The sequence below is a fragment of the Scomber scombrus genome, chromosome 22 (genome assembly GCF_963691925.1).
Source record: "Scomber scombrus chromosome 22, fScoSco1.1, whole genome shotgun sequence".
NCBI lineage: Eukaryota > Metazoa > Chordata > Actinopteri > Scombriformes > Scombridae > Scomber > Scomber scombrus.
In genome coordinates, this window is record NC_084991.1 from 8053705 (window position 1) to 8081217 (window position 27513).

Here is a 27513-nt window from a genome sequence, read left to right on the forward strand (position 1 = left end):
AAATGACACAGAATACACTGGCTGATGCAGCATTTCATCATTTTTTAAATAATGTTTAGGGAGAAAACAATATTTGTATGGCTGTATTGAGCGCACAAACTGTCAGCCTTAACTTGAAATCATACAGTCTGATGCAGATTGGAACTTAAAATTGTATTGTAGGTGTCTGTTGCACAGTCTAAAGTCTGGTACCTGTGGTAGCCAGCAGAGCTCACAGGTGGCATTACATACATGCTCCTCCCTTCTTTAAGCCTCATTTAACAGCTTTTGACATGTTCGTTGTCTTTATCGGCCTACAGCTGTACAAATTGTTCCCAGCTTGTTGTAGCGTATGGAGGCAGCAAGCCGGAGTAACACCAGGGATCTACTTTGGTCCTGGGCCCAGCACAACTCAAGGGTTCAGACACTGAACAGGAGGCTGCAAGACACGAGCTCCAGGACCCTGCAGCTCTTTCACACTGAAAGTCGACTCAACGAACTGTTGAAATTGAGAGCAAAAAGGCATCAAGTGTAGTGCTATTTAGATTTATCTGAATAAGTAAATACCTACATCCAAATATGTAGGAGAACATACATTGGCAGCGAAACTCAAAACTCTGAGTAGACACAAAGGGCTCATTCAAAGGTAACAAAAATACAACCACTTATTTTCAGGTGATTATACACTGATTAAAATATAAATGGACTATGGACTGCATTTATATCGTGTTTTTCTAGTCAATTGGACCACTCAAAGGGCTTTACAGTACATGCCAGCATTCACCCATTCATTCACTCACAGACACACACACACACACACACAGATTTCGGGTTCAGTATCTTGCCCAAGGACACTTTGACATAGAGACTGGAGGAGCCTTAGATCAAATCATCGACCCTCTGATTAGTGGACAACCCACTCTACCCTCTGAGTCACAGTAACCCCAAAAATATTTATGAAGAAAACAGTCTAACATACTTAAAAATATACTTAATTTCTGCCACGTCCATTCTGCTAGATGCCACTAAATTCTACATACTGCACCTTTAAAAACAGATTATTAGGCCTACTGTAAATTGGTAGCAAAGACATAGTTGTCTTCAACCTCACCATGCCAGCATTTACAGGGCTTCAGCATCATATATTCTTAAATTGGAGTAAGAAATCAGACTTCACCAAAGATGGCTCTGCCTGCCTGAAACATCTGTAATTAAACCTCCATTCCACAGGGATTTCTGCCTCGTGAGTTTAGTGAAACGACACTTCTGATGGATGTGCATCACGGTTGTGTCAGCACTTCTCCTCTTCAGCCTCAGCCGCCCCCAACTTCAGACAGGGTTACTTAACATGCTCTGGCACACACACACACTGCGGGCCCTGGTGATATACAGCGCAGCCCATTACTACACACTTACACCAATTGTCTTGCGTTAGAAGTGGCTGCTATGACCTTTTTATGAGAAATGAAAATAAGTGGAGGCGCAGAACAGCCGATATTGGATTCTGTTGTTAATTAATGTGTGTATTATCCGGGTAGATGAAGCCGGGGGGAGGAAGTTAATTGAATTACAGTCAGCGAGCTGGATAATGCACTGTTGTAATTGTTTGACTGTATAAGACAGTGCTCACATTAGGGAGACGAAAGGCAGGCCTGATTTGCTTCTAGAGAATAGTAAGAAATTACTTGTTTGGTTTTGGGCGCGAGGCATGAATGGTTTTCTAATTTAACCCTTGGGATGGCAAACTGTAAATATGTGCACTGCTGCAGCCTGCCTATGTGCTCCTTATTTACTTTTACAACACAAAGACAAACTAGCATATCCCGACATGCAATCTGGTAGTTTTGACCGGCTAATAGGCCTAAACAGTAACCCTGTAAGGAGGGAATATAAGCCTAAAGCAAAGCTCTGTTGTCATGCTTGAGGATCCCCTCCGAACACCTAAAGGATTGTCTCTTTTTTTTTTTTATTAATTCAACCCATGTTGCCTTTATTTAGACTTAATTTCACATCTGTGGGCTCCAAAACCAAATTGGTTCCACCACAAAAGACAACTGGCTCAGGGTTCAATGCCACAAATAAAAATATAAGCCTATTCCCAATGTGATGTTGCTTCAATAAATTCAGACTCTTCTTATTTGCTCTGAATAGAAGGTTTCAATACAAAGCGTGTTAATGTGCTCTCTCTATTTTAAATATAGAAATCTGTGTTAATAAGCGTTAATATCACAAATAATAAATGCCCAATAGGATTATTATTGTACCCCTGTGGTAAGCGTTCTGCCAGGTTTGGAGACCTGTACACATTGTTTCTTTCTATGGGTTTTGCTGCCATCTTTTGGTCATCTGTGGTACAAATGTTCAGAGGAGTAACTGTACTGTATATGCAAGTACTGTACATACTTTCTCAGTTCTGGCTGATTGGGTATATGAATCTGATGGGAAGAATATAGATGGGAGGATCTCTGAAGACACAAAGATCAGAGCAACATTCTGGTACCACAAAATGTTTCAATCTGTTGTTTTCCTGCTTGCACAGCCATCATTGCAAAAAGCGTAGGGGCTACAGTAGCAGGGCTGGTTCTGAGCCAAGTAAATCAACTCTGAAACTCAGCACTCATTTTAAGACGTAAATTGTAAAGTGTCATTTTTACTGACGAGGAAGACAAATCCAGGGTTATAGTAACAAACAAAACCATAACACTGTATTGGTAAATCAGTCTTAGATTACTGTTCAAATACTCCAATCAAAAAGATACAATGCACATATCATAGATACATGACTTACACATATTTCTTATGCTAAGAAAATCTTAGCAGACAAAAATATACAGTAAATATTGTACTCATACAGATCATACAAAGCACTAAAAACATTCAGATACAGTCACAAGTTTAGGCTCAACTCAAAAACAATAGCAAATTTCAGCCAAGCAAATACACAAACACAGTCCATGTGTTTGCCATACGAAAGACAGCTTCCAAGACCTACATTATAGTCACTTATTAAAGCTCATCATTACTTATAAAGCACAGCTTCAAAACAAAACATGAGTGAAGGACCATGAACCCAGCAGACCTTCACAGACTCCAACCCACATATCAAACATCAACAGGTGACTGAACAAGAACAACCACATTATTCAGAGCTGTGCAAGCTGTGAACCAACAACATAAAGAGTGTCAGGTGTCTTCACAAACCAAGAAAAACCAAGCACATTACATATGAGCTCCATGACATCAACAGCAGCCGCAGCAAAGAGTAAATAGTCCCTGGGATATTTCACATGGAAACAAGCCAGCACGTCATATGATAGAAAAACAAACAGTTTAGAGGGCTTATATGACTCACCTTGTTTGACGTAGAAGGTCCATTCTCCTTTTTTTCCATGTCCAAACCTCAATGTCCAGGTGTCCAGGGTCACACAATAGGCTGTCCCACTGCAGTTAAAGCTGTGAAGGTCGTTTTGTTTGGTGTAGCTCTCCTCTTCTCTTCCAGTCCACGAGAAAGTTTGCTAGCTAGCTATCGTGACATTAGCCAAACATTTTTGTTTGTTTTGAGGCCGATAGTCAGGAGTCATTTCAGTTTCTTCTCCGGAGGCCTTTTGTAAGGGGGGGTCACATTTCTTTATTTCTTCAAGCGTTTTTACAGGTTTACATTTTACATTTTGGAGGAGAAACAACTTTCGCAGCTCCTCTATTACTGTGAATGCAGTTTGTCGAGTGTGCTCTGCGGACTGCGGGTGTCCGTGTGAAATGCCGGGAGCGCGCCAAAAGTTCAAATTTAATTAAAGGACCAACGCATAGTATTTAATGGCATCTAGCCTTCATTTTTAAATTGCAACCTTAAAAAGAGTTTTTGCCATAGACAATAGATATACATTCTGAAAGATGTGTCTGAAAATCTTTGGATACATGTTTTTAGCATCACAGTCCCCACAAAATGAGTAATTTCACCATCAGAATTTGATTCATTCAGTGCGATAACATTTTAAAAATCTAGAGGAGCTGCACAGTTGAATCATTTTATCCCAATTCAAGTAAGGCAGGGGGCTAAACTGGAAATTAGCAGTCTCTCTATGCTCCATGTGCACATGGGGCCCTTGGAGAAGGCACATAATGTTTTCAGAAAGTGGCTTTTCTGGCTTCATGCAAATGTAAAGAGAACTGGCTTCATCATCAGAGGCAGGGCTCTGTTCATTCCTATGAAAGTTGCTCAGTGACAGGTTGGCTTCATTTTTCAGCCTCGGAGGTTGCCACTGGTGAAAAACACAAAAATCCTCCCCAGAGCCAGTCTCAGTTTGTCCATTCTAGGATACTGTAAAAACAAGGCAGGCTACGTTGAAGAGGACCCACCAACTTAGATATAAAGGGCTCATTCTTAAGGTAACAAAAGCCCAATTCTTACTTTAAGCTAATGAAAAAATACTTTACACATACTTAATACTACATTCCTACACACTATCCTACATCCTGACCTTTGTGGTTGCACCACTGCCATTAATTGTCATGGACCACTACTTAATATTAGTATGCAGGTTTATAATACCATGTTCAACCACACCACCAAGATAATATACCTGCTGTTAACCCAGGAGGATGCTGTTTCAGTGAAAAGTTAAAAGTGTCAGTCCGACATTGAAATAGTGTCTATTACATGAGTAAGACAATTGAGTTCAAATTGATGGCTACTTGGTTACTATGGTTAGCAACCATAACATTATTCTAAATATTCTGTCTCTATGATTTGAATGATAAACCAAACATAGACAGAACTCCTTGTTTAACAACTAAAGAGACACAGATTCAAAGAAGACACAGATAAGGGTAAATAGACTTTTATTTCTCAAAGCATGTTTACAGTATTGAAAATGTCATTTTTTAAATTTTATTTCACCTCTTACCCCAGGCAACTATTCACTTTAATGTAACTTTTAAAAAAAAAAGAGAAAATAAAACTCCCTCTATGTACATTCATTCACATTTGAGAAAAGGCAAAGATATTACATTTCGTTACTGTACATATAAACATATGCTACAGTGGCCAGAGCGAACGCATAAGGACAAGTTTCTTTACAATGTTAAATACAAGCATACTTCTGAAATGTAGTGTGCTAAGTAGTACTGAAATTACCTCTGACACACAGTGGAAATGCATATATGCTTCATATGTATGGAGTGATAAAGCCTATAAGCAATATTTCAGCAGTGTACCTATAAATATTTTTGATATTCGGATTATGTGGCAGTAGAATTTGACAAGCTGCATTGATTTATGTGTTATATGTAAACATGATCTGACAGTCTATTTATCAGATACCCAACACAGTACAATCTCACATGGTTCAACTGTTGATATAAATCAAAGCCGGTACCATCAAATACATTTCCGAGGAAGAATTTTTTTTTACGTATTTTAAAATTCAATGTACATAGATTTCAATTTCCTATAAGGTCTGACTCAAACTACTTCCATCTTTTACTTCCATCTTAATCCCCCACCATGAAAGACACACAACAATAAAGTAAAGACAGAAGTAACAGACCTAACCTTCAAACTTTAAAACCGTAAGCTTTTACAGGCACACTGGGAGACTAACACTTCAATGCTTATTCCTTCGTTGTGGCGGATGAACAGTGCGGTGTGAACGTGAGCGGACATTCCAGTTTTGTCAGTATTGGTCTATTCACGGAGCATTGCACACTTGTTACAGCAGAGAGCCTATGGGCAAACTTGTAATAAGGTAACTTGTTTTGGAGTGGATGTGAAAACAAACACGTTTTACATTTTTAGCTTTAAACTGCTCAGGAAGCTCAATTCTTTTTTTCTAAAAATTTGCCCAAGATCATCTCTTATTGCACCAGCAAACATCCACACACTCTCAAAGACCACAGCCGTAACATTTCCATTTAAATAAGTATAAAAACTGTCATTTCTAAAAGAAAAAAAAAAAAATTTAAAAAAGGAGGTCTTTATAATGATTATTATATTTCTCTTTGTGCTACATGGACAAACAATACAGTGTGCGTTATATACAAGCAAAAAAAACAACATGTCAGCACTTTGGTGTATGCTTATTAAAGTAACCAAGAGATGACGTTTTTCAAAGGCCTCCAAAAGCTCCTTTTAAAATATTAAACGCGAATATCAAGAACAGTGACAGACAGCAGCCATTGTTTTCTCTGTCCAACAGATGGTGCTCTTGCTCCTCAGGTCCCACTAACAGCTGGCTTTCATTGCATTTTTTTTTTTTTTTTAAACTTCAAAACAGATGTAAGAAATTAGATAACCAACTTCACTTTCTTTTTCCCTAAAATGACACACTTTTCTGCACACCTTCATTTCAACATCAAGTGCTTAAAAATGACAATAGCGAACAATCTGCAAGGCCACATCACCATGTGAATGAAAACTGGTCTACAAGTATAGGAAATGATGAGTCATGTGTTCATAAGGGCCAGAACAGCAGTGTTTTATAATATCTGGAGATTATTCCCAAACTTTTCCCCGACACAGAGCAGACAATAGAATGGTTTGGTCTTATCGATGTGCAGCGTGGCGTACAGCCGACGTCACAGTGAATAATATTCCCCACACTGCTGACCTACCATGTGAGATACTGCTAAATATCCTGCCTAACATTATGAACATGGAATGTTCAAATTACAGTGAAATGCATGAGTGTCTCCTGTCGAGATTTAGACAAAAAGACATGTCAAAAACAAACAGAGTGAAAAACTCAATCGACTCTTCAGTGATATACAACTACTTAACTCAGGGGGAGGAGGTTGGATGTAAACACAAGATGCTCTTCTACAACTTGATGTTTCTACCTTCAGTCTAGAAAGCCAAAACACACAAGCCCTCACCAAATTACACAGCAACAATGACTACATGGCTATTCTTGCACACCACCCGTGTGCAGTGTGCTGGCGACAAAATAAGGGTGAAAACAAGAGAGTCACAAGGCAGGCCACAAGTTGTTTTTTTTTTGCTTTGTGTGGCTTTTATCACAAGGGATTAAGGACAGCACTGGCCTTTCCATCTTGTCGTTTGAGGTTGTTTTTTTATCCCCAACTTGGTTTCTCAGCAAACAAAGCAGGTTTTGTATTGCTTTTCTGTCATTATAAATCTGTTCGTTTGCCAGGCCGGCTCTGGAGTGGTTTCCACATTAAAATGCTCATGTGAGCTTTTACAAAAGGTGTCTCCAGGCAATCAGATTAGTGTTTGGGCCATCTGTCAGTCATGTTGGTGGTTGCTATGTATTGGTTGTGAATGAGGTAATATTTCACCCACGTGGTACCATTCATAATTGTTTGAGCTGTTAGAAAAGCTGCTGGCAAATATGCAGAGATCATGTTGATATCCTATTCAACATTAGAATCATTCAAATGACCTCAGTAAATGTAGCCATGTGGGCTTCACATTATAGCACGTCTTAGAATACTTCACACGCACCCAGACTACAAATAATTTGGGTCACCCTCCCGCTTGACAAAGTGTGTGACTGCGGATGATGGATAAGATTGTGGTCCATTCAATCTATAGAGATAAGGACGTGTGGGTGGGACATGCAGGCACTGAACAGGTCTGGCTCTTCCCTACATAGACCCCTAGAGGGCGCTCTGCAGTCGTCGTGTGAGGCGCAGAGCAGGGTGGAAGGTAGAAAGAGCAGGAGGAAGAGAAGATGGGGGGCTGGGGCTTTTATTCTGGAAAGTTCAGCGCAGTCGCCTCTGGTTTCATCTTGAAGTACTGATTAAAGCGCAGGACTGCATATCTGAGAGGAGAGGAGCAGTGTCAGAGATAAGATTAACATGTACTGAACATCATTGCAAAATGGATACTAGTTAAAAAAATATCAAGTGTTTCAACAGATGAAAAATATATCAGTCTGGGATGATGAACTGTGAATGCTGGTTTATTTCAAAGTAGCAACTGACCCCAAGAAGTCAAAATCGATGGTGGAGAACTTGGCCTGAATCAAAGCCCAGAGACCCCAGAAGAAATGCGATGCCTGACAAAAGAGGAGAGAGGGAGAGCAAAAAACACAGACACAAAGGATTAGCATGCACTCACTGTAGAGAAGTAAATGTCGTTTCTAATTACCAAACACAGCTCACTCCAGCATATACAAAGCCAGCAGAAGCCCTATGGCAACAACAACAAATAGCTGACACAGAAACACAATTGCTTCGCTTGCCCATCCTCCACAATGCCCTCTTTTTTTCTTTTTTTCCCCTCTTGACAGTAAACAAGACAGAGTGTGGCTCGGGGGAGAGCTGCCAGCCTCGCAAGGGTTACCAATGGTCGTTAAGGAGCACCGAACGTATGCTGGCCGCATCAACGAGCACATCACAAACATCCTCCTGTCGTACTCGAGAGCAGGTGTGGAGGTTATTGCCCACATCGCCCTGCGCTCTGTTTAGCTAAATCATGCTATAATCCATGTTTGCTGACCCGGCACCTGGCAGCAGGCCTGGAAAATCTACTCAGGACAAGCTGCTGGGGCCCCTTACTATACTCTACAAGTGCTCAGTTGTTTCTTCTTCTTCATTAATTTTGATTGTAATCGGTAAGTAAAAAGTATAGAAAAGAAAGCATACTTGTCCTTGACCATATGGCATACGTCAAAACTAACATAATTTTAAATATGAATATAAACTAATTACTTTTCTGTTAGTTTTTTTTATATTGTGTCGAGCTCCAGTGACACCTTTGTTTTACTGTTTCCCATCAGCCTTCACTCCCCTCGAGGCACAATGAAGAGTTAAGTGAAACTAGAACCATTTAGGGGAAACCACATGCTACTATTAGATTACAATCTTAATGTTATTCTTGTACTTTGTCCTCCGGTCAAAAACTGATGAGAACTCATATCTGGATCAAAACATTTACCAAAAATAACCAGGATGATCCTTTCACTGGTAATTATGTTGTTATAATAAAAAATAAAGTTTCGAAATACACAGAGTTCTGATCTCTAGCAGCCATCATGTGACTGGCCGTGTGCAGATCTGCTTTATTTTAATCCACTGTGGTTTAGAAAGCAGCAGCAATTACAAATACTCACCAGGGCAAATCGGTTGACTTGGACAAAAAGTATCTCCACCTCTCTGTCAGTCACGTCACTGCACTGGCCTTTATGTTCCTTATAGGCCTCCAGGTAGGAGCGGAGCCACTGCAGCTGAAAGGCCCGCCCTGGATAGTGACTATAATCCACTTCATTCACGCCTGGAACACATAAAAGGAAACATTTATGCACTCAAAATGGTGCGTCAAAGGGTTGACAGAGCAAAAGCATCAAACACATTTGACTACAACTTGTACTTACCAGCAAATTCATTGAAATGATTCCCAATGTCGTAGGCTTGGTAATTGTACCCAGCGTACTCGTAGTCAATGAACTTTACATTACCTGGAAAGAGAAGTAGTATTGTTTAGGCACAGACACGAGAAGCAGACATGAAATGAATATGTTGTGTTTTCCCTTTGATAACTCAGAATGTCAAGGCTTTTCAATTTCATACTGTAACTTTCTTTCTGTCTAGCTGGACTGGTTGGCCGATTGTGGCCGATGGTGCGGGCGAGAGGTAAGAGTTTGCATTTTGAGGGACGTGAGCGGTCATGAGCGACATCGCCACAGAGAAATGAAATTAAAAAAGGGAATTAAAAAGACATTTAGACTTCTAGGTATTCTTCTGTAAATAAATGCTGACCAATACTTATCCACACATGAAAAGAAATGCGATAACAACCACTCTCAGATAAAGGAAAGTACGAGTCAGCATATAGATTCAGAACAGAGTAAGTAAGTAAACATGGGAAATTCTGTGTGTGTGTATTTTTTGTCCTTGCAGTTGGTATACCGGAGAACTACAATAGAAACAATTTAAATGAGAATAAAAAAAATTTAAAAAGACACTTCTTCACAGAGGTTAGACAGTCAATCTCTAACTGAATTATCACACTTCTACCAAGCAATGGAAGAACAAGCAGCAGGGATACATTAGCAGAGATGAAAAAGTGCAAAGCTCTGATGCAACACATGGAACACATACAACATTTGGAGAAAAAAAAGGGGGGAAAAAAAGGAGGACAGTTGGCTTTCTAGAGAAGGTTTGTTTTGGATACATGCGCAGAATGAAGGGAAAAAATGGCCGAGTCAAAGTTCTGTTTCGAAAAGAGATGAAAAAAGAAAAAAAAGAGGGAAAATAAAGCAAAGGGGGACAAAGGGAGGAAGACAGGAACGTACAAAGAGGCACTATAGTGCTGTGTAGAGAAATACAGTGACCTGCCAAAGCAATCATACAGCAACACACTGGCGGATACTTTCACAGAAACTGTTCGATTTGCATAAAACTATGTACTGACTGTAACTGGAAGCCCTCAGGAGTTATAACTCTTTAGTACACATGTTTATGGATTTACCTGCAGAACATCCAGAGGTCAACATGCTGACTTAAATCTGATACTAGAGCATGAGGAAACAAGGTCAAATAATGTGTTGCTGTCTGATTGCAATTGTAGGCCACTGATAATGTGTGGTATATTTATAATGAACACAGAGGGTAGCATTCAGTCATCAAGTGGCTGATCTCAAAATACAAACCCTTACTTTAACAAGCCCAGTATTTTGTTGTTGTTGTTGTTGTTTTTTTACAGAGACATTAAAAGACATACATTCGGTCCAAATTCGGGGCCTTAGCTCATTTCTTTACCCTAACATATGGAACAGTAGTTTTTGAGGTGGTGCTGGACTATAGAGAAAGACACTTTGAGGTGGGTTACCAGCCGGCGTGTAGGTCCTAGCGGGACACAACTGAACACCTCCGGGCAGTGGCTATAGCCCCCCTGTGCAGCAGATGAAAAGGTTGGGGCAAACACATCTTTCACACATGCTCACTCTCTCACTGACACATTTGTCTTTTATCCATTCTTGCTCCCACGCACAATTTCGAAACATCAGGCAGAGCTGCCGAACTCCCAATCCTTCTCTGGTTTTTTTTTCTTTCCCCCCCTAGCACATATGACCTCACGACACTCCCCTCCAATGCTCAGTTCTCATTGGTCCACTGTGAACCCAATAGCATGACACCTCTGCTGCTTCTGCAAATGACAAAGTCTTTGAGAGGCTTCCTGTTGGCTGCTGAGCTGCAGATTTTGTGGTCTTGGGAACGAGTGAAATTTGTGCAGAGTGTTTTTTTTATTCCTTCTTGCAAATATCTGAGTAAAGTGAGAGGGGCTGGGAGACAAAACCAGTTTATAATAGAAACAAAAAAAGAAGAAGAAAACTAATACAGCACTTGTTGAGAGAATATTTTTGAACTTTTAGCTTTATCTCAAGAAAACAGCAACAAAAATCGAGTTTCCAATTTCTGTTCCATGGTTTTAACAATACAGGAAGTGGCAGCTTCTCTGTTGTCGTGTGGTTTCAAATCAGCAAAGGCAGCTGAGCCGCAATGACAGGAAGCAGTGTGGTGGTTGTTAAATCTCTTTTCAGCTTTACTGTTTTCAACAAGAGGCTGTGTGTGTGTGCAGGATATGATACATACAGCGATAGTTTAGACAGCTTGAGTGGGCGTGGCCAGATACAGTAATTATGGTTTGGAGCTAAAGTGGTTTTACTCCATTGAGGTGTCAGTTCCATGGTGATTGTCATTTGTAGGTGAGGTTTAGTAGTGAGTGCATTGTTTACATGTTTGTGATCATGCTAGAAGTAAGAAAAAAGGGCAAGTCCCTTTCTACTTTGGTGTTTAAATAATAACACTGATAACCTCAGTCTCAATTTACTGAAGCCTGAAACATGATTCTGCAAGTCTGCAAACATGAATGGAAGTCGTGCACAAACGTTAATATGTCTACATAAGAGGGCTTTACTTAAGATTGACTTAAATATTAGCATGTACACTTGTGGCAATGTTGTATTTATGAAAACTGAAATTTAAGAAAGTTCTATAATGGGTGTTGGCTGGATCCCTGTGATACTGGATATATTTGCTTTTTGAGCCAATCAGGACTATTTTCCTGCATTTTTGCAGAAGCATGTTTCAGCTTCACCGTATGTTTTCCCAGTGATTCATACTGTGTATATGTAATTTAAACTTGCTTAGATTTACATTGAAGGCACTTGGCTGGCAAGTGACTTATAGTGCAAACGATACAAAACATTTGTGTTATCACCAGCGTCGCAAGAAGCCTAGCAAAACATGTCCGAGGGACAACTGGCGGCCGAGTAGCATTGAAGGGTGATATGGGTGCCATGAACTCATCCCGTTAAGCCTGAGTAGAGGGAAGACTACACGAGGGCCCTCAGAGCCGACTGTGCGTGAGGTTTGTCTCTCTCCATTGCCTCCCCAGGGGCAGGGCGGCGCAGGGCAGCCACAGCCTCGGCTGTCAGTCCTAAGGGAGAGAGGCTAGACACAAGGAGCTGTGAGAAGGGCCCCGCCCCTCGTCGCGAACCGACGAGGGGGCTAACAGCTCGTAAAAAACACCCCCACCCCACCTCCCACATACATAAAAACCCTGAATTCTCCTCTTGTCACCCAATCTTTCTCACGTTTATCCTGCCATTCGTCTCCTACACAGACAATAACTGGTACAGTTTTGACTGGTATAAATCACAAGTCACTGAGGACAGGTTGCTTGACATTCTTAGCAACAAAAAACATTGCTAAAAAGCACCCAAAAAAAACATGTGCTATCAATAAAATTGAGACGGTATGCGATATGATGTAAAGACATAGTTTGTTCAGGCTGACAAGGGTGGTTTCAGTCTACACTTTAAGCACAGATTTAGAACGACAGATCAGACAGAATTTGGGAAAGAAATTAAAAAAGGCTTTGCTATGCACTCAATTCTGAACAAGCCAATGATTACAGTTTTCCACCTGGAATTAAAAATAGAATATTGAAATCTGATGAGTTTAACACATATCTGTGTACAAAGAATTAACATTTGACCAAATTTATTGGAGGCAGACACAAATGACTTTTTAACTCCATCAATCGACACGCCACATTAGTTTATCTTGAGCAAAGCAAACATCTGAATAAGCATATTCTCTTATCTGACCGTTCTAAGTCTACGCCTGCAGCCCGAATCCAAACACTGACAATGAGTGAAGCATGTGACAAGGGTTGAGGAAGTGCAGGTAATGCAATCCTACCTGGAGCGGAGGGCACCAATGCGGTTTCACTCTACGACACAATTCAATCACACAGTAATGTCTCTGACTGCACCTGTGCAGTTAATACTCACCTGCCTCCTGGTTATAGATGATGTTCTTGCAGAGCAGGTCATTGTGGCAGAGGACTACAGGGGAGCCCAGCACTGACAAATTCTGCTGGAGCCACACCAGCTCTTCTCGGAGGCACCGCGGGCTGGGCACCTCCATCATTAACCTGGAGAGAGGGGGGGGGGGCAGAGAGTGGAGGAGGGTAAGGACATTGATGACATGTACAGTAGGAGCAGGAAGAGTTTCTACTGAAAGACTGAGGGAGTAAGGCAGTAGGAGGAACCTGAAAGTCGAGATAAAAATAGAAAGCAAGAGAAAGGGAAGAAACCAAACCACAAATATATACACTCTAATTTTACAGACGGGTGCTGTGTTTTTTAAGAGGCAAAGCTGGAGTACTTAAATATAAAATGAACCCACAAGATAAGAGTACAGACTCACACTATCAAATGTAATCAATTTAACTCCAAATACATTGATTACACGATGACCCTTCTCCACAAAGCCTAAACCTGATTTAAGCTGGCATGATCATCTTTATTAGATAAACAGGACATCAACTGAAATCCTCCCAATTTTACTACCTGAAACAAAGATTTTGTGACTCTACTTAAATCCTGACTACAGCTTATTCACAGCTACATTTCCATCCTATTAGGTTAGTTGAATTTCATGCACATACACGGTGATAATTGTGCTCCCAAGATAATATTTCCCTAAAAGATGTTAAAGTCCAGTCAAGTGGGTTCATCAGAAGAAGAAAAAAACAACACCTACACATATTGCCTTCACTTGGCTGCTTAGTTGTGTTAATTAATTGATTTATTACCAACAAGCAGAAGAAAATTAGGTGATAATCAACAAAAACAACAAATCAGGCTTAAGTCCTCGTGGTCATTGCTGCTCCTCCCTTTAATCACTTTTGACTACAGATTCAAGCCCTTCTAGACAGTGCAGGTGTCTGAGTCTTTTGAGAGTCTTTATCAGTGATTCTCCCACAGTGTTAATATTTGGATGACCTTCATGGAAATCAACAGGCTACAGCATCACTGTTTGTTTTGGATCCATTTTGGGTGCCAATAAACACGAAGGTAGTTTTTATTGCCAGCGCCATTTTCCAAAAATCAAGATTTATTAATGGTGCCAAAGTGCTCAAAGCGTGTGGGTGAAAGCCACAATCATCTCCCAATTTCCCCCGTGATGCAGTCTGACTCTGTTCCTTTGTGTCGACGCTGACACGAACTGAATAAAAGGGATTATTATGTAGCCTACGTGTTCAGATTGAGATGTGTCACTTAATGAATGCAATCATGATTTTAACTTGTGCAAGCATAAAACAAGACTTCAATTTCAGTAATGTAAGAGTTAATGGATTCACTAGATTTTAATATTAAAGCTGTAGCAAGTATGAATCAACAATGCCTCCCCAATTCTGTTTATTACAGGGCTTACTTTATCTGTGTGGTTCATGTCAGAGTTTATAATAATAATACATTTAACACTGTTCTTTATGTGTCCTTATACTCTCAATTATATTTTCAGTACACTTTAAAAAGGGTTGTTCTTGCTTGGCTTTTTAAAATCTTTATTATGTACTAAATTCAAGTGTAGGTGGCATTGCGATGCGATTGATCTAAATATTGTTTTTTTAAAACCAGATAACATGTAGGTCAGTAATGCTGAAACAGTGATAAGAAAAAAAAGTCTATTGTCTTCTATGAGAGCTTTACAAATATGAACTCTTTTTAATTCTAAAGCCTAGACTGAAAATGAAACTGTATGAGGCTTTGAGGCATTCATCAACCAATGGAAACATTTAACGGTGAAACATCTGTGGTCTCACCTGGCGTTCTGCTCAGGGTCTTTGAGGTACTTGGGGATGAGAGCAAAGTACTTGCCCATCGTCAACCACAGGTCAGACTGGGGCACCCAGCCATTGTGGGCGTGGATGGCGTGGTACTTAGCCAGCTGCCTGGCAATGAGCCTGCGAGGTAGAAAAGATTGAGAAAGAAATGTGAGGATTTAAATACAGTTCATAACACTTGATGACATTATGGAGGGATTTTGATTATTTCATACATGGGAAGGGAAGTACATTTCCAGTTTGACTTTTCTGTGTTTAAACTCAAATTTAGCTTCGATTTTAAAACCAAATCAAACAGTTACTTGCCCAGGTTAACATGAATTTTGGGGAAACTATAAAAAAAAGTTGAATTTTGTGGCAAATTTCAAGATTTAAAACAGTTCCATATTGCGCAAGGGATGGTTGTACTGTTGTAGGAGGGGAAGGCAGAGGGAGGGATGGCAGGGGGGAAGACGGGGAAAAAACAGAACTGGCCATTCAAGTCTGGCGCCTAAAACGAAACAAGACAATCATGTCAGTGTCAGGATTGTTAATATTGCCTCAGGGTATTTCTGTAGGCAGTAACAAGCAAATGTAGTTTTTACCGAAATTCCTAAATGACAAGCTCTTATATCAGAGGAATCTGTGAAAACACCCCTCTCAAGACTTTCTGTTGCATAACAAAGCACATTTTTACCTGAAAACAGGTTGGCTGCGTATGTGCTCAGGCTCCAGGGCAGTCCCTTGCAGAAACTCGTAGCACAGACCGTTGTTGAAGGTACAGTAGAGACGCGGGGCACAGCGCTGCGCGTGCAGGACTCGGAAACTTTTCACCTCGTTTTCCCGATCCACGAACAATTCGGTTTTGTGGCCATAAATTCGGACCAGAACCACATCCTGCATGACCGCGCCCACGTAGCAGCCCAGAAGCTTATTGGTTATCCCATCTGTGAAGAACTGCAGAGACAATACAGAAGGAGGAGTGGAGAACAGGTGAATCAGATATCTAAAATAAAAAAATAGCATTATTTCTCATGTACTGCAACAATCTTGACGCCTACAGTTTGGACGACAGCGGGACCATCCTCCACGGTATGCTATTTGTGCCTGAAAACCTACACTGTTTTAAGCATTACATAAGTTCTGAGAGGAGTCAGATTTTGGCAAGCAACAGGACACAGAGGGGGGGAAAGGAACAAAGCCATGAAAATTTAAGTCGTGTCTGAGTTGATTTAAGCTGAACTGGCTCTGCTGTGAAGCAGGGGGGCAACATTTTTGGTGAGAGGTGGGAGGTTCCAGCATACCAGCCCTAATTGTTCACTCTATCAGGGATTGACTGAGAATGACAGCACTGTCAGGAATTTTATTTTTCATGAGGAAGCAATGAGTGGCATTTGCTGAGTCCCCATTTTGCTCTCATTGATGAAATAGAGACAAGTGTGACAGAGCATGTGACCTGTCCCCATCCTCTCAATGTTTACCAAGCACAGCCACACCCCCATTATGTTACTAGACTGGAACATAATTCCCTTTCCAGGTGTTTGCACAGACAGTAATGTTACATTGAGTGCATGTGTTATGTGTTTTGTGCCCTTTTGAACAAGAAAAGACACTTGTGCAAAAAAAAAAAAAAAAAAAAAAAAAGTCTGTTATATATAATCTGTTATCTGTGTTTCTTTCAAATAGTTTACACATTAGTGGGATTATATAACCCATTCTTAACACAAGAGTTGCTTCTCAAACTCTCTGCCAATCTCATAAATTCCAGAAAGGCAGTCACTGGGGCGTAACATTTGGGTCCTAACCGACAAATACACCTCTTTTTCACCTCTCTCTCCTCATTACCTTGCCTCCAACACGCACAAGGATATATATATATATATATAAACAGTTTACATAGGCTACAGCATGACGTCGTTTCAGTAACTCGTATGAAAAGGCTGGTTTAGGTTTGCAGTCTCTGCACCAAAAAGCGGCGAGAGACTCCCACTGTCTGATCCCGACCTGAGCTGACGCAGATGCTAATTCACAAAAGGAGAAACATTAACCCTAACCAGGTGGAAAATCTCCACAGCAACATAACATGTCAATGAAATCACCGACCAGAGTGTGTGTGTGCATGTCAACAGTATTTTTTTTATAATAGCCCGCAGTGTACTTTAGGGGTTTTCACCTTCCTGTGGCGTCATTTTTATTAGCTCGCTTCGTGTGACGTTTTCTCCAGAAATCAATAAGATTAGCTATCGACCCCAGAGCGCTAACTTCACGTTTTATTGCGTTTTTAAACAACTGTAACGATAAATAAATTGATATACACGGTGTGGAAAATTGTGCTAGTGCTAAAATGTTTAATTAATGACAGAAATGGCACCTTAATTTTGACCTCGGATGGCTTCCAGCTCGGTCTCAGCTCCTTGATCAGCTTCAGAGCACCGGGTCTGTAGTCGCCTTCGTCAACTGTCACGTCTATTTTGGGCACAGCAGGAGCCTCGTCGGGTACGTGAATGTAGTTGGCCATGGTTGAATGTTTAATTCTTCAAATGTCTCAAAAAAGCTCGGGTAATTACAGTGAAGTGTGCAGCTGCGAAATGCGCAATGTATGAAAATGTTTCACTGAGCGGCGCGTATATAATCGTGAAGTAGTCGGTGTGCGGCAACGCCTCTCAGAAAGACCCTCCCACCCGCAGGAGGAAAAATGTACCCAATGCATGACGGTAGTCTGAGGAAGAAGCGCTTCTTCGGTGAGTCGGTGTGCACCGCCGGTGGAGACTAATCTACTCGTTTAAAATACCTAAACACACATAAGAAAATGGGCTTAAAAACCTTTTTATTCAACCTCTGTTACTTTCTTTATGTTGTGTGTTGTATGTTTTAACGCTGTAGAACTTTAAGATTAACTATCAAGGAAACGTGCACTACTAAATAAATACACGATGATAATAATAATAATAACAATAATAACAATGGTTAGTTAGTTAGTAAGTTAGTAGTAGTAGTATCAATTTTATTAAAAAATTAAAAAGCCTAATGCCCCAGTTTGCTCTTTTTGTGGCAAATTCCAAGATTTTGACTTCAAACTGTTTTTGTCATTGTTAAAACAGTTCCATATTGCGCAAGGGATGGTTGTACTGTTGTAGGAGGGGAAGGGAGGGGGAGGGATGGCAGGGGGGAACACAGGGGGAAAAAACAGAACTGGCCATTCAAGTCTGTCAGTGTCAGGATTGTAAATATTGCCTCAGGGTATTTCTGTAGGCAGTAACAAGCATCTGTAGTTTTTACTGAAATTCCTAAATGACAAGCTCTTATATCAGAGGAATCTGTGAAAATTATTTTATTATATACTACTCATATAATTGCTACACAATGTATAACAATAACCTTTTCTATTTTACTTTTTAATTATTTAATTATATCCTACTGTTGTGTGTCACTGTAAAACTTGAGTTTCCCAATTTCTTATTCTTAAATCGGTGCTCCTTGGTGACTACGCACAAGCGTACACCTGTTGCGCCTGTAACTCACCATGCTGCAGACGTCACATCCGTATTCTACTTGAATGAAATGAGCTTTGTGTGTCAGGTCTGAGCGTTTTAAATGTCAGTGCTGTGAAGGCCAGCAGTCAGACACAGAGACGGCAAATCCACTTTAACTCAAGTTAATCTGGCTTTCTTGTCTCACAGTGGATGATTTTGGGAACATCATGTTCTCTGATCAGTGGTTATTGACCTCATAATAACTGACTGGGTTTAAAATCTATGTACTGCTCCTGTCTACATTACTGCAATAATGCAATAATGACTTATTGTATGTGGTAGTAACACTGGAAGACCCTAATCTCACTACAACATGAAGTATTGTTTTGTTATAAAGATGTAAATGATGTAATATACTGTTTATTAAAAGGAGACAGTTACTGCAATGAGTGACGTCAATGTAATATTATTTGCATGAAGCATTTGCAAAACCGATGAGAAGCATTTTAAAGCTGTTTAAAGTCCAGCTGAGGAAACACCACCCCTAGCAGAGCCTTGTCCCCTCTAAATATATGAATCTAAATATACTGTGCATCAGAGGTGATACCCCTGATGAACTTCCATCTGCACAATATTGCTCAATACTATTTTAATTATGTAATACCCATTTATATCCCTACGCTGGCACAACATGGCACAAATTGTGCACGTTCAATAATGATTTGAATGTTATCTCCATTCATGCACCACTTTGGTCAGTATGAGCCACCCTTTAAGTATTGCCCTGCTCACCACCCACACAGGTAGCACACACTTACACCTGGTGAAAATACCCTGTGCAATCAGCTTCTCTACAGCAGAATGGATGGTGTCATCTCGCGCTGGGAAACCTTATCACTACCTCTTTACAGAAGAAGAGTGCTGTTTATTCATGAGACATGCTAACTTGTTTCCCTAGTTTCAAATTAGGCAAAATAACTGGAAAAAGCCTTCATTTCCCCCCCTCACTGCTGGACAGTTTCTTGCACAATTGTTGCCTTGCACCCATGTTGATTTTTTACTGGTTTTGCATAATGCTCAGTGAGTGAAAACACAAGGCTGCCATATCAACCTTTATCAGCCAATGGGAGCAGCTGAATCAATAATCTTGTGACCTTATGAACAAGTAACACATACTGTGTACATGCAAGTGAGCGGTTGACTTCTGTTTTTAGTTTTTTGAACACTTCTAGTGGAATTAACACTTTCCACTTCTAATACTTACTGTCCTTTCAAATGTGGACTTTTAGGGGATTTTCGAATAGCAGCAACCCCAAGAGCAACATATCCAAAGAACAAAAGACTGTATTATTCTGGCTTCATAATGTCTATTGCCTGCTGAGGCACAGGAGGAGGCGTCGTTGTGGTTTAGGTTGAAATATGATCATAAGTCTCTAAGACAACACAGCATCAAAAGGATTTTCCTTTTTGTTTATTTAACCAAGTGCTGGTGAACATGTTCCATTCTTCTGCATTAAAAAAAAAACAATCTGTGTACTTATGAGTTGAATAGTTTTAAGATGTGGATTTTGCATTTAAGCTACAGCTAAGCCAACAGATTTCCACAGTGATAACTGAAATGAAACCTAACAGAGAAATGAAATGTTCACCCTTTTCAGTACAGATTCGCTTCATTTGGTTTTCAAATATTTTACAGCAAAATAGATTCTTGTTTAATTTATAAATTCCGTTACAGATCCAAGATAATCTCATTTATCACTCAGTTGTTTGTCAGTGCCAAAAATAAAACAGACACGTCTGATGCTTGGACACTGAAGGCAACTTTCCTCCCAAATTTTTTTGAAATTCTCCAGACCTTTGGATTCGTACATTCATATTTTCTGCATCAACGCCCTCCACCTTGCACGATTGTCGAGTTCACGTTGCTCAACATGCTCCCAAAGTCTCAATCGAAGTAGTCCTCTATATCGATGTTGGGGTTGAGCAGCTCATCTCTGTACGGCGTCAGATCCATCTGGTTGAGGATCAGGTTCTCAAAGGTCTCCTCCAGGTCCGTGTCCCCGATCAGCACTGCTCCGACCATCCTCCCTCCGCTGAGAACCACCTGGAACAAACACAGGTCGACGTAGTAAAGCTGGAGGTGATGCGACACAATGCTAGCTACAATATCTATTTATACATTCAATTTCCACATAAGCCCGACTGATCCGAAGGTTTAAGCGTGATATTTATTTAACACCTTCCTCCTTCCCTTTGCTTCTGGCTCACTACCACATTACATCATAGACACAGAAAACAGTGGTGCCTTTCACAGTGACAAATTCCAAAATCACATGGCATGTTTTCCAGATGCTACCGGCACTCCAAGAATGTACAACAGCATCCTATCAGCTTGCGATTCGATGCTGCTTACATAAATAAAGGGACAGTTCGCTGAATTTGTATGTGTATTGACACATTCTTATACCTTGACATACTCCACGCCTTTAGTACAGCGCACCAGCAGCTCCTGATCAGGCCCCAGCCCCTGCCCGTTAAACTTCCCCAGCAGGACCACCTGTGGATATTACCAGGAGAAAGAGGGGAAGTTGTGTGAATGAGGCTAAAGGTAAAGAGAAGAGGACACTCAGCACTACTTACTACCCTTGAAGTGAAGGTAAATGGTTATAATGGTTATAATAATTAACCAAGTAGATGATTAACATGATGGTTATTGTTTCGAATCGCTTCCATTGACTGCAGTAAAATTTCACTCACCTTGTAGTTGAAGAATTTAGTGATGTGTGAGAAGAGCTCGAAGCAGAAGTCCAGCTCGATCAGTTCTGACAGGACGTGGGCGGCCATGCAGCGGCCTGCGTACCAGCCCATCTGACGGGCCTGCGTCCACAAACGCATCTGCACACATAAACACAAGATTCACTCGGATTAGAGGAAATATAACATTGTTTTTCACCTTATCAGTTTCTATATCCACTCTTCTAACTTCCTGAATAACCTGTTAATGGAGCAAAGAAATATGTAAATTTTTACAATCAATGACAGATGGATTGAACCAAGCCTGTTTCTTAATACGCAGTTATCAATTGACCTATTTAGAATAAAGTAGCATATGGTGGTGCTGGCTGCAACAAAAATATAACAAAAAATGGTAAAACAGATACTGTACTATAGACATGATCACAAGCTCATATCAAGGATGTAAAGCTTGATTTGTGTTTGCTTTAATTTGCATGTTTAACAACATAGATTCAGTTTACATTTTACAATTTCATTTATGGAGTTGATATATTGCACTGAATCAAATTTGAAACCGTTTTGACTGTATTGGCAGAATGTGTCTAATAAATACTCAGATGTGGGAATCATCTAAAGGTAAATAATCAAGCAGATATGTTGCAGTTTTTAAGGATGAAAAGCCAGGGGGGGAAAAACAATGTCATCTTTCACATTGTTCTGTCTGTCAGCCTACCTGCTGCCACATTGGGCTGTGTTCCCAGCATGCAGTGCACACATCCCCCGCTGCATAGACATCTGGCTCCGATGTCATCATGTGGTCATCTACCTGCAGGCCTCCGTCGTCCGCTAACGCAAACTGAACACATATTACCGAAACCAAATGAACATTTTTAAGGGGAATATTTGATTATCTTTTCTGTTCACAAAGAGTCCACAGACATAAAATACAAAGTGATATGCAAACTCTTCTCTGATGCAGACTTTACACACATGGTGGTGGTGGTGGCTTTACTTTGAGATAAGCTTTCTGTAGGGAATTCAAGCTGAAAACTAGGAGTGATGGACACTGATCTGTCCTTCAGTGGCCTCTAGAGGACTCGAAACACGACTGGTAAGAATTTGGCAGGATTATTGGGTCAATAGTTTACTGTTTCAATAACTCTTTGTATCATTCTGTGCAATGTTTGAGCTTCACTGTGCAGATTAACACAGTGAGGCTAAAATAATTGGGAAGGTGTGTCCAAAATGTATCCTAGTTCTGTATGTGCAGAGTTTGACACCAAAAGGCTGTTTTCACATTCATCTGCAAGAGGAGGAAAGCTTCTCTGTGCTCATCTTAAATCTCAGTTTAACAGTGTGTACCTGTGAGCGTGATTTGTGACATTACAACTAGTTTGGAGACAATCCTGGTCCAATATTCAATATAAACAAGTGTGATGTGGAACCATGAATGGACTTTTCAGTGAAGTAGAAGACATCTCGTGTCCAGCAGCAAACTTTCCAATAAACCTTAATGGCTTTAAAGGCATGCATATTTGGCCACTTACAAAAAGCCAAATAAGATAAACGCTGTGCTTCATACTAACTGCATCACATTATATCATCAAACCCTGTGTAATTATAGGCAGATCCTGCAGTGTTAGTCCAATTAAAAGATTTAGGAGCAAAGGAAAGCCTGGCATTTCTTTTCAAAACTTGCTATATGACCTTATGATGGATAATGACCAGCAGGAATGACTAATAGAGTAAAAACGATTGTGAACATCCCCAAACAGCTGATAGGCTTACAAATATTATCCATTCTGTATATGGATGAGTTTACTTACATTGTTACCATGGAGAAATGGCTCTGTGTTTGGCACGACACCGGTGGCACTGACAATGAAGTCACAGCCAAACGTCTTGCCATTGGTCAGCTGGATGTAAACAGGCCAGGTCCCTACTGAGAGAGAAGAAAAGCTTGAGGACTGAAGAGTCTTAGGGGGGAAAAAAAGGGGGGGGGCAAGAAAGGGATCACTCAGTTTAAATTCATTTAGCAAACCCAGTTCTCACCCGTGTCGGTTCTGAGTGTTTGCCGCGGGGAACTGAGCAGCTCCTCGGAGGTGAAGATCTTTTCCACCTCACACTGGTATTCCACTGAAACTCTGCGGGACACCTGAACGCACACAAAAAAAGGTGGAGGGAGGTGTAGAATAACACAAGGTCAAGAAACACATACAGGTTTATTCGCAGCAGGACTTTACCACATAAATAGACTACCCAAACCTGTTGGGATTAGCACAGAGGCCTTCAGTAACACACACTATCTCACCTGCTCTGCTCCTTGTAGAACTATCCCTTCATGCCAGTCTGGTCCGAGAGCGCTGCCGGACTCTGTAGGACCAGAACCGCGCCCTCGCAGGTTTCTATCTGGCAAAAACACACACATGAGGAGCAATGTTTTGCACGGGCACAGATTTTACTATAGCATAAACTAAGATGAAGACCTGCTGTGAAAGTGTGTGACGATCCGACCGCTGCTTCTTCTGTGGTGTAGCGAGTCCTCTTACAGGGAACCGCTCTCTCCGGTTTAACAGCATCCAGCAACGGGACGAGGAACTGTGCAGCTCCGGCGTCAAAGAAGGTGTTTCCTATGGCTTTGTCCTTCACAGCCCAGATCACCTCACAGCCCTCCACCTCATACCTACACAGCACATATGCAATAACACTTCAGGGATAAACCGACAGCGTGGATGATCTGCGGTGGTGTTAAATGCAGTGGTTCCAACATTATGAGCTCAGTCAGTTAAACACATACCCCGTTTTAATGTAGATTAGAATATTGTGTCAGAACAAGCGGGCTGGTTTAAATAGACTCACACTAATTCTAAGGCAATCCCTCCGTTTCCAACGACGACGATTCTCTTTGCACTTGACAACCGCTTCTGAAATTCCTGCAACACAAATACACAAATGTTCTTTAACCTTCAAACAGGACATTTATACTGTTATTATTGTTTCTGTTCTGAATATTTGCACATTCCCTGTCAATACTTTTTACAGGCTTTTACAGCTCTCTTCACTTAGATTGCCTTATTTTTATTATAAAATGTATGATCACATGACTTTTGTGGTACTTGTAGTTTCTCTTACCTTTTATGTTTTTATTATTATGCATCACAACACTGAGGCAAATTCCTGGTCTGTGCAAACCTGCTTGGCAATAAACCAGTTTCTAATTCTGGCTCTCATTCTGATGTTATGTTTTCATTCCAATGTTTTCACTGTTTGTTTTTAGGTTCCCAAAATATTTCAACTAATCATAGATAGTATATCTCATGACTGTTCACTGTTGATTCACTGTGTACATTTTAATGCAGATTCTGGCCCATTGAAAACATTTATACACATTTTTTTTAACAAAGTACAGAATGTTCAACCTTGATGGAGCGCTTTTATTTATTTAAATAAATGCAACAGGATACAGAAGCAGCCACAGCATTTAAAAAGCTAATTAATGCTCTTCTGTACACATACACACCGCTACTATTTATCCTGTGTGGTTATATATCCAGTTTGGAGTTTACCTTGGGAGAAATGTCAGTGACAAGAAGGAAAGTAGCTTGTTTCCACTGGAAGAAAGTCCCTATTTGTTCAGTGTCTTCAAAGAATTCACACCTGCATGTTAATAGCAATACAAACATCTACAGTGAACTGGTGCTACAGTACCTGAGCGCTGTCTGTGTCCCGTATGCCCAGCACATAAGGATTATCTTGAGTTAGGAGTTTAGGTCTGCCCCCGCTGCAGATACACAACTTCTCATAACCGAAAACACGACCATCTGTAGTTTCTACAGACTGAGAAGAGAGAGAGGAAGTTATGGGAGATAGTCATTCATTTTCACATCAAGCTTTAAGTTATTTTCTCTCACTTCAGGAATATAATGATCTTTTTCCACAAATTAAGGAAGTGATTTTGGACATCTCTGTTCACATTTACTACATTTTTTTACTCCTACTGAAAATCCTATTAGACATTACATTACAATAGAGCACATAGTGTAACCATATGTCCACAAGGTGGCAATGGTAGACAAATAATAGTCTCCGGAAAGGCATTGTTGTGATGTGTTGCAGGAAATCACTGTCTACACTTTGTTGAAATTATATCATTATATAATTAATCAGGAATTATAGCATATATGGCTTATGTTACAATTTATACTGCAGTTACTCACAGATGTTACATGCAGTCATAATAACCATTTCAATAAATAGATGATCAAATGAGAAACAATATGACATCCCTTTTTCATACACACTATTATGATATCAAAGCTTATCTCTACAATTATATTATCCTCTACAAAACTAGCTACTTACATGTGATTGTGTGTGGAGTGCTTTGACAGCAGAATGGATTACAGTCAGGTTGGGGAATTTCTCCTCCAGGACACTGGATGGTTGCTCTTCCACATCAAATTCTTCCAGCGTCTTGGACACCTTCACATGAAGTGGTTGTTAGAAGAATACAAGGTGAAATATGTCGATTTAGAATAAAATAAGTGTCAATATCTGTTGTCATCATTTCCTGGATGAACTAAAGGACATGCTCCATGCATTTATACGCTAAAGGACCCAGTGGGAAACAAAATAAGATAAGAACTAGAAGTAATAAACACAACAAAACAAGTCAAGTAAAAGAAATTCAATCTATACACATTATAAAGGTACTTATACAGTATAATATTAGGGCTATATGACTTTAATTATAGGGAAAGTCATCCTGACCTGTTTATAGTTGGTTACTGCCTTGATGTGGGGACCTGCTGTGATCAGAGCCACATCAGCTGACTGGATCTGAGATGACAGCTGTTAATAAAACATGTATGTTAAACTACAGTAACTACAACACATGCATTACAGTTACAGTGCCTGTGTCCAGATTCATAGATTTAACAATTGTAGAGCTAACTCGTTACTTATGAATTCATTTTCACCTGCTCAACACATGTCACTCCAGCGATGCCACCTCCCACGATCAAAAACTTGAAGGTTTTCTCTTTTTTATCAGACATTTTTTTCAAATACTGCAAAGCTAACGACATGTGGCTAACATTAAGCTAGCTGTGTGCTGCATATTCCGACGCCGGGATATATTTAACCTAAATGTTTCTGTCAATGTTGGTATAATTTGTAAAAAAGAAAAGAGAGTCGAAACGTCTTTAGTTAGTTAGTGTAATAGCTAGCAGGAGGTTTCTTGTTTCTACACGAGAGAGTGAAAACTGAACATAGCAGCCGTGTTTACAAATTACTACGGCAAGCAGGAGGTTTTTTTTTGTCAAACTCGCTTGTTTGGAAACTTATAACCTGAAGAAACAACAATATGTCATAGTGGCGCTAATATTATAAGAATGCCTATATTTGGACATTAGATGTTTTAGTCTAGCTGTGTAGTATGTAGTATGCAGTAGCAGAGACATTTAATATAAAGGACATGGTATCATATCAGTGAGGATGTCCATGGGGAGGAGTACATTGATAAAGAAGAATAGAGGTGGTAATACACTGGACATAATGCTTTATAGGCAGTTCCTCAGGGTCAACAGAGCTTATTTCACTATTATATTATTCACACTGAGAAAAATTATTAAAACTTACAAAATTAAATTAAATCAACTACTACAAACAAGTATCCTCCTCAGTTTTGTAGAATAAGTACAGAACAAAATTTTAAAAAGGTAGCCGTCACATAATTGTAATAATAAAAGAAGTAAAAAAATACAAAATAAAAGTGTATGAAAGAGTGTTTAAGAGGTTTTAACAATACCTAAGTTGTGAAATGATCCAGCCTTTATGCTGTTTTGTCACCACTACTGAACAAAACTTCCAACCATCCATAAGATGTCTATACTATCTCTTAATGTTTGTGTGGTTTACAGAGACCTGATTATCTGATAACAGTTTATAACAGGCAGAACATGTTCTTGCTTTTGAATAATACTTTGTTTCTGACTTGGTTTCTCCACATACAAGCTCAGTTATCTTGTTGTACATTTTTGGAATATTTCCTCAATCGAACTCATTGAAAAATCCTGAGTCTGTGAATATGCAAACATTGTTCATTTCGAACATCTAAACTGCTGTACACCACACAATAGTCTCCTGCCTCATTTCCACTGGAGGCGTCCACAAGTTTCCATATGACACTTCTATAAGTTTCATAGTGGACTATAATTAGTTTACAAACTAGTTATGACGACCTAC

General features: G+C 40.1%; 2 protein-coding genes across 3 annotated transcripts; both read right to left on the reverse strand.

Moving 5' to 3' along the window:
• Positions 1-4801: 4801 nt before the first annotated feature.
• Positions 4802-17699, reverse strand: etnk1 (ethanolamine kinase 1). The gene is made up of 8 exons (XM_062444147.1): positions 17430-17699; positions 15756-16015; positions 15059-15199; positions 13239-13381; positions 9312-9395; positions 9051-9211; positions 7921-7994; positions 4802-7757 (listed from the first exon to the last, which is right to left on the reverse strand). The coding sequence occupies exons 1-8, from the start codon at positions 17574-17576 to the stop codon at positions 7685-7687; spliced, it is 1083 nt and encodes a 360-aa protein (XP_062300131.1). The 5' UTR covers positions 17577-17699; the 3' UTR covers positions 4802-7684.
• A 2294-nt stretch (positions 17700-19993) lies between these two features.
• pyroxd1 (pyridine nucleotide-disulphide oxidoreductase domain 1) lies at positions 19994-26538 on the reverse strand. 2 transcript variants are annotated; one of them, XM_062443838.1, is made up of 13 exons: positions 26247-26538; positions 26038-26118; positions 25630-25749; positions 24976-25104; positions 24127-24200; positions 23817-23950; positions 23579-23676; positions 23320-23422; positions 23094-23209; positions 22001-22123; positions 21289-21426; positions 20999-21088; positions 19994-20635 (listed from the first exon to the last, which is right to left on the reverse strand). In XM_062443838.1, the coding sequence occupies exons 1-13, from the start codon at positions 26352-26354 to the stop codon at positions 20477-20479; spliced, it is 1473 nt and encodes a 490-aa protein (XP_062299822.1). In that variant the 5' UTR covers positions 26355-26538; the 3' UTR covers positions 19994-20476. The 2 variants fall into 2 exon arrangements, with proteins under 2 accessions (XP_062299822.1, XP_062299821.1); XM_062443837.1 differs by having other exon boundaries at positions 23754-23950.
• Between the last annotated feature and the right edge of the window lie 975 nt (positions 26539-27513).